This window comes from Populus euphratica, unplaced genomic scaffold (genome assembly GCF_000495115.2).
Source record: "Populus euphratica unplaced genomic scaffold, PopEup_1.0 scaffold86.1, whole genome shotgun sequence".
Classification (NCBI taxonomy): domain Eukaryota; kingdom Viridiplantae; phylum Streptophyta; class Magnoliopsida; order Malpighiales; family Salicaceae; genus Populus; species Populus euphratica.
In genome coordinates, this window is record NW_011499880.1 from 314,353 (window position 1) to 324,907 (window position 10,555).

General features: G+C 29.9%; 1 protein-coding gene across 3 annotated transcripts; it reads left to right on the plus strand.

Moving 5' to 3' along the window:
• Nucleotides 1-5,158: 5,158 nt before the first annotated feature.
• HL (HAL2-like protein) lies at nt 5,159-9,493 on the plus strand. 3 transcript variants are annotated; one of them, XM_011031118.1, is made up of 5 exons: nt 5,534-5,609; nt 6,224-6,279; nt 6,371-7,055; nt 7,846-8,206; nt 9,034-9,493. In XM_011031118.1, the coding sequence occupies exons 3-4, from the start codon at nt 6,400-6,402 to the stop codon at nt 8,147-8,149; spliced, it is 960 nt and encodes a 319-aa protein (XP_011029420.1). In that variant the 5' UTR covers nt 5,534-5,609; nt 6,224-6,279; nt 6,371-6,399; the 3' UTR covers nt 8,150-8,206; nt 9,034-9,493. The 3 variants fall into 3 exon arrangements, with proteins under 3 accessions (XP_011029418.1, XP_011029419.1, XP_011029420.1); XM_011031116.1 differs by lacking the exon at nt 6,224-6,279 and having other exon boundaries at nt 5,159-5,609; XM_011031117.1 differs by lacking the exon at nt 6,224-6,279 and having other exon boundaries at nt 5,159-5,609; nt 9,072-9,493.
• The last annotated feature ends 1,062 nt before the right edge of the window (nt 9,494-10,555 follow it).

Here is a 10,555-nt window from a genome sequence, read left to right on the forward strand (position 1 = left end):
CTAACAAAACCTGCATCGGCCATTATGACGATGGTGTTAGTGGTTGACAGCTGTACAATATAAGCCAGGGTCTCTAGGTTAAGTTGAGATGAGCTTGTCGTTGTGTAACTGCAAAATAAATTTTTAGGCTGTTGATTTGATGGATTCGTAACTATCAGGTGGGTGCCCATATGATGAAAGGGAGAAAAGAAAAAGAAGCTCTGATGTGGACTTTGGTTGCTGATTTAATTTTTATTATTGTTAATATAGATATTTAAACAAGTTATATATTTTTTAATTAATTTTATAAATTTTAAAATTAATAACTATATAAATTTATAATAATTTTAAAAATTTATAAGATTTGAATTAATAATTTCTAAATAATAAATTTAAGGTCTAATTATTGTAGTTATACCCCTTAAAATTTAAGTTTTTTATAATTTAGTTTTATTTTTTTTTATGATTCAAGTTTTTTTTTTTTTAATTCTTTCATTTTTTTTTTTTTCAATTTTATCATTTAATATTAAATTAATTAAAAATTTAAATTTATGTTATTATATTTTATTTTTATAGCGTTGTCATGTCTCATAACTTAGATCACGAGTTTTATGAGTTAGCCAAATTGACTAAAGTTTTTTTATATTTTTTAAAAATTTAACATGTTATTTTAATTTTATTTTTTAACATTGAGTTAATTGTAAATTTGACTTAATAATATTTTTTTTCTATAGAGTTATCCTGATTTGGTAATCTAGGTTTAATAAATTAATTTGAGTTGACTAAAAATATTTTTTCAATTGATTTTTTCTTTAATTTAATCATTTAATATTAGATTGATAATGAGTTATGCTTTATAATTTTTTTATTTAATCTTTATAGGGTTATATTATCTCATGACAAAGGTCATAGATTAACTCAACTACCTCAGTTTTTTTAATTTATGTTTTTTTAATTTTATTAATTTATATTGAATTGATTGAGAATTATCTTCATAATTTATTTTGATTTGCTTTTTATAAAATTATTCTGAACTCATGAATTGGATCACAAGTTTGGTTGGTTAACTCGGATTAACTCAAGTGGTTTTTTTTGTGTCTTTTTTTAATTGATTTTTTTGTTAATTTTATTATTTTATATTGAATTTATCAAGAACTAAGCTTCATAATTTTTTTTTAATTTTTTTATGCAATTATACTGATCTTGTAATTAATGTTTAACAGGTTAACTCGAGTATACTCTTTCTACAAAATTATTAGAATATGATCTAGGTTAAAAATATAACAGATTAACTTAAATCGATCTGAGTAAATCGAAGTTGATCCGAATAAATATAATATATTATCGTCTTGATATTAGTTGATTTTTTTAATTAAATTGTATTTTTATTGATAGTTCAGACTTCATGTCTCATAACTTAGATCACGAGTTTTATAAGTTAGCCAAATTGATTAAAGTTTTTTTATATTTTTTTAAAATTTAACATGTTATTTTAATTTCATTTTTTAACATTGAGTTAATTGTAAATTTGACTTAATAATATTTTTTTTCTATAGAGTTATCCTGATTTGGTAATCTAGGTTTAATAAATTAATTTGAGTTGACTAAAAATATTTTTTTAATTGATTTTTTCTTTAATTTAATCATTTAATATTAGATTGATAATGAGTTATGCTTTATAATTTTTTTATTTAATCTTTATAGGGTTATATTATCTCATGACAAAGGTCATAGATTAACTCAACTACCTCAGTTTTTTTAATTTATGTTTTTTTAATTTTATTATTTTATATTGAGTTGATTGAGAATTATCTTCATAATTTATTTTGATTTGCTTTTTATAAAATTATTCTGAACTCATGAATTGGATCACAAGTTTGGTTGGTTAACTCGGATTAACTCAAGTGGTTTTTCTGTGTCTTTTTTTAATTGGTTTTTTTGTTAATTTCATTATTTTATATTGAATTTATCAAGAACTAAGCTTCATAATTTTTTTTTAATTTTTTTATGCAATTATACTGATCTTGTAATTAATGTTTAACAGGTTAACTCGAGTATACTCTTTCTACAAAATTATTAGGGTATGATCTAGGTTAAAAATATGACATGTTAACTTAAATCAATCTGAGTAAATTCAAGTTGATTAGAATAAATATAATATATTATTATCTTGTTATTAGTTGATTTTTTTAATTAAATTATATTTTTATTGATAGTTCAGAGTTTATATCTATAAAACCACTATATTAAGTTAAACTTTACATAATTTTTTTATAAAACATATGTTACCAATATTCAAGTATTTTTTAACATTGAATAAAAAATTTAATTGTACTCGTAACGCAACGCAGAGAAATATCTAGTCAATTACTAAATTTACTAGTATAAACATGAACCTTATGCGAGCTAAAGCCATCTAATGTGATAATAATTGATTAGTAAGAGAGTTAGATGGGAGATGTCTCGGAAAAGATGGGTCACGGCATTCAATGCTTGTAAAACAGTTCATATTGGACCTTTCTTAGAATCTGGAAAATGTAGCTTCTCCAGCTGTCAAGATTAACCAGCTTTCCTTGTCAAAGTAAATGAATCAGTTTATTGATGCACTATATATATATATATATATATATATAAAAAAAAACTGAGAAGTGACAAATATAGCTTTCACACGACAACTAATGTTATTTTGTCTAAACAACAAACTACAAGGAGATCCGGCATTTGTAAGAAATGGTGCCGAGATTGCTTCGTCATTTGTGATTATTTGAAGATTTATATATATGGTAAAATTGATAAGATTTATAATATATTATGTGCAAATATTTAGTTTCTTAATAATTTTAAATTTAAAGAATAATATCAAGGCATACCACCTCAACAAATAGTTCATATTTTTCTATGTTTATTTAAAAATATAGTTTATGCCAGTTTATAATACACACATAATTTTTATATTTATACAATAAACCCATAATAATTGATAATTCAACAATTTTACGTTGTTACAGGCATTTAGATTACAAGTCCTTAATCAATTTCTAAGCATACATCATGATTTAAACACCCAACTCATACAAGTCTATCAATTCCCATATTTCCATCTTCCTAAGCTTTTAACCCATGTCACCAATTTACTTCATATAAATTATCATCAAGATTCAAACACACTATCATCAAATTTACATATAACAACATTATCTAAAACATGTTAATTTTTTTCCCCAATTGGTTTTCAATTTTCTCAATTTAATCCTTAATCATGTCGTATTCAACACAATTAACTAATAATTTACACAAATTTGCACTTCTTCTATCAATTCACATAAGCCCTAAAATTTCCTATTTGGGGATTTTCAAGCCCCTATTAAAAAATTAACATGGAAGGTGCATTTAAATGAAAAGAAGTCCCTTACCACAACGAATTGACTAATTTTGATAAGCTTTTTGCCATCAATTCCAAAGATTTCTCTTCTGCTCTTTCAATTTATCACTTTCCAACCCCTCTTTCTCTGTAGTTTCTTTTTTTATATATATACTAATTTGGTTATGTTACTTGGGTAGAAATCATTCATTTCTCACTCTCCATGCCCTAAAATTTAAAGAGAAAATGAAGAATTGAAGGAGAGGAAGAACAAAAAATCATGTTTTCCCCCCTTTGCAAATCATTGACTTTATTAAATGGGTGTTTGGGATAATACTAACAATTACTTTTCAAAGTATTTTTTGCTTGTAAATATATTAAAATAATATTATTTTTTAAAAAATTCATTTTAATATCAACACATTAAAATAACATATTATTTTAATATCAACACATTAAAATAACGTAAAACCATAAAAAAATTTAAATTTTTTAAAAACTTCATTTTAAACTCCATCTTCAACTAGCATTAAGAGGAAGACTAATTTTCATTTATTTATGATAATGCCACTAGTTGTTAAGTCCCATTTGTTATTTCTTTTAAATCTTAGGCTATAGTTGTTAAGTCCCATTTGTTATTTCTTTCAAATCTTAGGCTATATTTATTTGTTGAAAAGTAGTTTTTTTTTTTATTTGTTGGAAAGTAGTTTTTTTTTTAAAAAAGTGATTTACTAAAAAGTGAATTACTTTTATATGTTTCATAGTATCATAAAAAATAAGTTAGAAAACACTTTTAAGTTTTTGGTTATGTTATGAAAAATAAACTGGAAAATAGTTTTGTAATGTTTTATTTTTTTCAAGTTTATTAAAAAAATAAACAAATCTTACAAATTAAAAAATTACATGATAAGAGAAAAATAAATAACAATCATAAACAAAGTTAATATAAAAATTAAATTAAATTAAAATTTAAGGGATGAAATTAAAAAAAAAGATTCAAACAAAATATACATTAATCAAAAGTTTGAAGATCATATTTGATACAATTAGTAAATAATATAATATTTTTAAATTTTTCACAACATCTGAAAAATATTTTTCCTCCCAAAATAAAAAAAATACTTTCTTAAAAATTAAACCAAATTTATTTATGATAGGAAAATATTTTTAATTAACTGACTTTTCTAATAGCAAACAAACACATAAAAATTTAAAAAATAATTTCTAAAAAACCTTTTCCAAACAAACAAACATAACTACAAATACTTTTACATATATATTTTTATTTTATTTGATCTAATTTTTATGCTTATTAACCAAGAGTTTTCATCTTTCATCATAAAAGTTTTAGATTTAATTTATTATTTTTTGGTTTATAATTATGTAATTTAACACGATGTCATAGGCGGCCGTTCACGATAAAACAATTATTCTCCATAAATAGGGTGCACAAAATGTCTACAACCTACTCTTTCACAATGTTGATTCATATATATAAACACAACACAACAATTTAGGAAACGACCAGAAGACACATTCACTTATATATATATATATTTTTTTTTTCTTTTTATACATTATTTTCCTCCATGCTCTATTAATTTAGACATAAAAAGGTATTATTTTTTATATAAGGGATTTGTGTTTGAATAAAACATGAATTATTAACCCAAACTCAACTAAATCTCTTTTCCGATAATGGCCTCAACTTGTCTGAAGTTTTCTTCAACTTAACCCTAAAAAAAAAAAAAAAAGGTAGAAGTGATGAAAATCCGATGGGATAGGATATTTTTCCGAATTAACTTTTCCTGAAACCCCATACGTGCGAGAAAAGAAATCTCTTGTTACTGCACCGACAAGTCTCGAACCCACATAGTTTCGGCTTCTTCGTAAAGAAGCTGGAAAAGAAAACCCCAAAGTACGCTACAACCAAATGACCGCCACTAAAATTAGTCAAAAAGCAAACAAAAGTATGTGGCTCTCAAATATCTCGCGTTAAGAACGTGATTTCTTTCTCTTTTTTTTTTTTGAAGAATTTTAGGACAAATTCTGAGGTGGGCTGTTGGAAATCCGAACCCTGCATCTCGTAACATTGGTTAACGAGATAAAAACATGGGAGAGAACAATTACGCTAAGGAATTGGATGTGGCTGTTCGAGTTGTTCACATGGCTTGTTCTCTTTGCCAGCGAGTTCAAGAGGGCTTGGTTTCTTCGATTGGTAATGACCATGTTAAGTCTAAAGATGATGAATCTCTTGTTACTGTTGCAGGTAATTCAATTTTTTATATTTCGTTTGTTTTTATCCCTAAGTTTTTACTGGATGTGCTTTGAATGAGGTTTTTGGCTTAATTGGGTGATCTGCATTTGTAATGTGGTGTTCGTAATTGTTTGTTTTGGTTGCTGAGCGAGAGAGGGATTGGGAAATGTTAGCATTGGAATTATTGAAATTTGAGTGATTGGAAATATTCATACTATGATATTTTCATGTGAAATGCAATTAATTCTTTGGTGTTCGTGTGCGCGCTTTAATTTTGCGGTGGAAATATTAACTTGTTTAAAGTTCTGCTGTTGCCCGTTTCAAAACTAAGAATGTTTTGTACTCCTGGTGAACAAGCTCAGGGTTGATTAATGGCGTGGTTACTAGTAATACGACGTCCATATTCTGTGCTTCTAAGAATTAGAACGTCTTAGGATGCTATGTGGAATTGGTTCATTGTTTATGTTTTCAAGCAGTGGGCTAAATGCTTGAAACCTGTTTCTTTAACCAAAAGAAAAAAAGAAAAAACAGAGAGTTTATTTGGCAATGTGTACCAAATAGAATTGCTCTTTTAATATTCCTTTGGTGTTGATAATTCAACAATTTATTTATGGGGCTTGATATTGTTTGGCGTACATAAGCACTTGTAGGCGTATTCATGCCAAAAGTTCTAGTCTCCAAGGTGTTATCTTTCTTAAGTCATTTTGTTTTCTTTTTTGTATATTTCACCATATACTAATTGACTAATTCTCTTGGTGCCACTGCTTGAGCAGATTGGAGTGTTCAAGCAACAGTTAGCTTGATGCTGTCAGAATCTTTTAGCAATCAAAAGGTGTCAATAGTTGCTGAAGAAGATGTTCAAACTCTCTCAAAGTCTGATTCAGTAGGTTTGCTAACAGCTGTTGTGAACACTGTGAACGAATGCTTAGCCGAAGCACCAAAATATGGTCTTCAGAGTCCCAAGGAAGCTCTTGGAACCTCACAAATTCTTGAGGCCATAAGCCGATGCAACTCAACTGGGGGACGCACTGGAAGACATTGGGTACTCGATCCTGTCGATGGAACATTAGGATTTGTGCGTGGGGAGCAATATGCTGTGGCTCTTGCATTGATAGAGGAGGGAAAAGTTCTGATTGGAGTGCTCGGGTGCCCTAATTACCCTCGGAAGAAAGAATGGCTAAATCATCATCATCAGTCCTATCAGAGCATGCCAAAAATATCTGATACTTCTGACACATGGGAAAAAGGATGCGTGCTATATGCACAGAGAGGCAGTGGTGAGGCATGGATGCAGCCGTTAATACATGGAAATAAGAAACATACGTGGTCAAATTCTGCACAAAGAGTTCAAGTTTCTGCAATTGATGACCCAGCACTGGCAACCTTCTGTGAACCAGTGGAGAAAGCCAACACAAACCATTCCTTCAGTGCTGGAGTTGCTCACAGCATGGGGCTTAAGTGTGTTGTATTTCTTTTACTTTTCCCTACATGTTTAGAGTTTAAACTATTCTTCCCACTGCATGGTTGAAATGGTTGCTTGGCAGATGCTAACTTCGACTGACCAAGAAATGAAAAAATGAAAGTTTTTAAGGCCTAGAGTTTTAAATGACTTGTTTCTTCTTTGATGCTCAATCGGAGAGGCATGGTAGTAAAGTTTCTTTCTTTGAGTTCCTTGATGAATTTTAGAAGAAGGATTTCTCACTGAAAGCATTAGCACAAGGGGTAGACAAGAGGTAGACTATATCTTACAATAACTTCTATAGCTTAATGTTTCAATGTTCATATAGTAGTTTGGTAACAATGACTGCGAACCTGATGAATGTCTTAACAATTTTAGCAGGATTGTGGAAAAAAACTCGGTCTTCTAAGTTGTCTAAATTCCTGGTTTTAAGATATTAGAGGACAAACAGAATATAACTGCCTCAAAGGAGCAAATATAGTTAAGTTACCTTGTATTGTTTTGAATTGCCAAAACAAATGCTTTATGCGTACAATCAAGCATGATTTATGTCATATCATGCTAAAGCTTTTATTAGTGGAAAGAAAGCATCTGCTCTCCTTGTTTCTCCTTTCAAGTCATTTATTTGATTTTCAGTTGCTTTTCCTTTTAGTTCATTGCAAAGTTTTTAGAGCGAGAGCTTGCCTACTTCCTTGGTTGCATTTACATCCATGTGGGTAGGTTTCACAAGTAGCAGGGTTCCTGTTCTGTTTTGGTCCTCATATATTCCTTTCACACTCTTGATGACAGAAAACAGCCCTTGCGTGTCCATAGCATGGTGAAATATGCAGCCATAGCTCAAGGTGATGCTGAGATCTTTATGAAATTTGCTCAGTCAGGGTACAAAGAGAAGATATGGGATCATGCTGCTGGGGTTATCATTGTAGAAGAGGCTGGTGGTGTGGTAACTGATGCTGGAGGCCACCCCCTGGACTTCTCAAGGGGTTTGTACTTAGAAGGTCTTGATAGGGGCATAGTTGCTTGCTCTGGGACCACCTTGCATGAGAAGCTCATTGGAGCTGTTTATGCTAGCTGGGAGTCTTCGAATCTCTGAAGCCTTCTGAATATTCATGATATTCTGATGCAACATGATTTACATGCTCTTGCAAGGGTATGACCTTCTTTGCTGTTAGTATTTTTCCCTGTCATGATCTCTTTTAAATTTAATTTTCTAACATGACTTGGAGACAACTGAACAAACTGTTGGAGTAAAAATCAGATGTCATAAAATTATAATTTGGCTGCAGTAGATTATGTTGATGCAAACATGAAGGTATTAGAATATGTTTGGTGAAACACAGGTTGGAGAGAATGTTGACAGTTACCTTCTCAAGTCAAATTGCACTTGATTAATTTTCTAACAGATATGAGATTACTGCAATTGGTTCTCAGAATGAGGGATTAAGTTTTTTCTTTTTTTTTAAAAAAAAAAGGAAGAAAGAAAGAAAGAAGGAAATCTTCCAGTGTGATGTGTCAAATTGCAGCCGAGTTGCCATGAAACAGTTTTCTAGCCACATTGATTTCATTGATTTTCCCCTTTAAGTTTTGAGGTTAAGAGCCTCTTTAATATTATAATATTATGATAGCGGTTATATTATAATATTTTGAGGTTAAGAGCCTCTTTAATATTATGATAGCGGTTGCTTTTTAAAGTATTTTTTGTTTTGAAATGTTTTGAAATAATATTTTTTTATTTTTTAAAATTTATTTTTAACTTTAACATATTAAAATGATCTAAAAACATAAAAAATATTAATTTGAAAAAAAAAGTCAAATTTTTGTAAATGTGCTTTCCAATGGGGCCTAAATCTAAATATGAAAAGAATTCAGAATCCTTTATGCTCATCTCACGTACAGTTGTTGTTCTTGAAATCTTGAACCTTTCAGGGTAAGTAAATCAGTTTAACATATGTTGTTGAAATTTTGAACGTATTTCAGGGAATGTAACTCAGTTTCTGTCACTTTTTCTGATAAAGGTTCCTGTGTGTATATACTATATCATCGCCGAGACAGTGTTTTTATACTATGCTGTCAGAGCGAAGCAACTTCGAGCATCAGCTTGGGGATTGGGGATCGAAGCTGCTCATCCATGTTTTGTATAATGATAATTAGCTTTTCACAACTTTATTCATATAGAAATGTTCAATATATCATCAGCGGTATCTCTACTATGATGATTTAGAGCTGATAGACATTTGGCACATTTTAACTTACATTTCAATGCAGAGCTGAGTGCTCCTGCATCACTTCATGAATTTTTCCAATTGAGAAAATCCAATATTTAAATATGTGACTGTCTTGCAAGCTTACCGACTAAAATGTATGTTTTGCCCGTTGCTGATGTTTATACAAGCCTGTTTTTCTTACTCCCCCCTTAATCACCTGTGGTTCTAGGCAATTTCCTGTGCCTCCTGCTAGACTGCGGTTGCAATATATTCTTTTGTGAAAGAAAGTAAACAGTTTGATTGCGAGACCTAGATGAACTTGCACAAGTTGAAAATAGGCATCTATAACAATAGTTGGATTATGGTTGTATCACCCTGCTTGGAATAAGCTCTTTGATGAATAAACATCCAAGAGGTGTATACAATTACATCAAGGTTATCCAATCTTTATGTGCCATGAGTTGCATTTTCCAGCCCTCAAATATTAAAATTCAAACTGCAACATTCTCATTTTTTAGAAATCCAGATCATGATACACAATGTACTTGGTGTTAATTGTGCAACACTGTAGCTGCTAGTTCGGGTTCAGGACTGACCTAAAAGAGTGTCTGGATTATCGAGTCAATCAAAACACTATTATCTCGTTCTTTATTTTTTAAAAATTTTTCCATGCTAACTTGGTCAGGTTTGATCGGGTCATTAAAATTCAACAAGATCAATCTTGCTCTTTTTTTTTTTTTTTTGCAATTTTAAAAACAAACGATACAGCAGAGTAATAGAAGTTCAAGAATTAGTTGAAAGTAAAAAGCCATAGATTGTAAGGTAAAGCTTGTGAGATGTTTTTCAGTATTATGTGATATAAAAGCGTTTTAACAAAGTATATTTCTGAAGTTTTTTTTTTTACCAGAACTACAGTGTCAAACCTCCAGTAATCCTAAATAATAATGCCATAGTTGTCCCAAAGGAAGCCTTCTCGTTCCTCACAAATCACAATCCACTGCAAGATACGGATTGAGATTGTGTTCAGTCAGCTATAATGTTTTTTTATTAACTATTTTACATGTTTCTACGTATTTTAAAATATCATTGTTTGACAAATTCCCATCTAACTTTTTAGAATTTTTAGACAGAGCCTGTCGAAGACTAGCTTCTGCCAAAGTCAAAGTTAGGTTTGATGTATAGAAGATGGGTTAGGCAGCTCTTGGTTTAGGAAACCAAGCACCCGAAATACCATCCAAAGTCTTGACTATGGGACGATGATGCTCCTCTCTCTGAACCTTGTCACGGTGGTCCCT

What these genes read in the sequence shown, in the direction of transcription:
- HL (XM_011031116.1), top strand. Translation starts at nt 5,453, where the DNA reads ATGGGAGAGAACAATTACGCTAAGGAATTGGATGTGGCTGTTCGAGTT. An exon ending in ATCTCTTGTTACTGTTGCAG is followed by an intron (nt 5,610 to 6,370) that starts GTAATTCAATTT and finishes CTGCTTGAGCAG; the next exon opens with ATTGGAGTGTTCAAGCAACA. An exon ending in GCTCACAGCATGGGGCTTAA is followed by an intron (nt 7,056 to 7,845) that starts GTGTGTTGTATT and finishes TCTTGATGACAG; the next exon opens with AAAACAGCCCTTGCGTGTCC.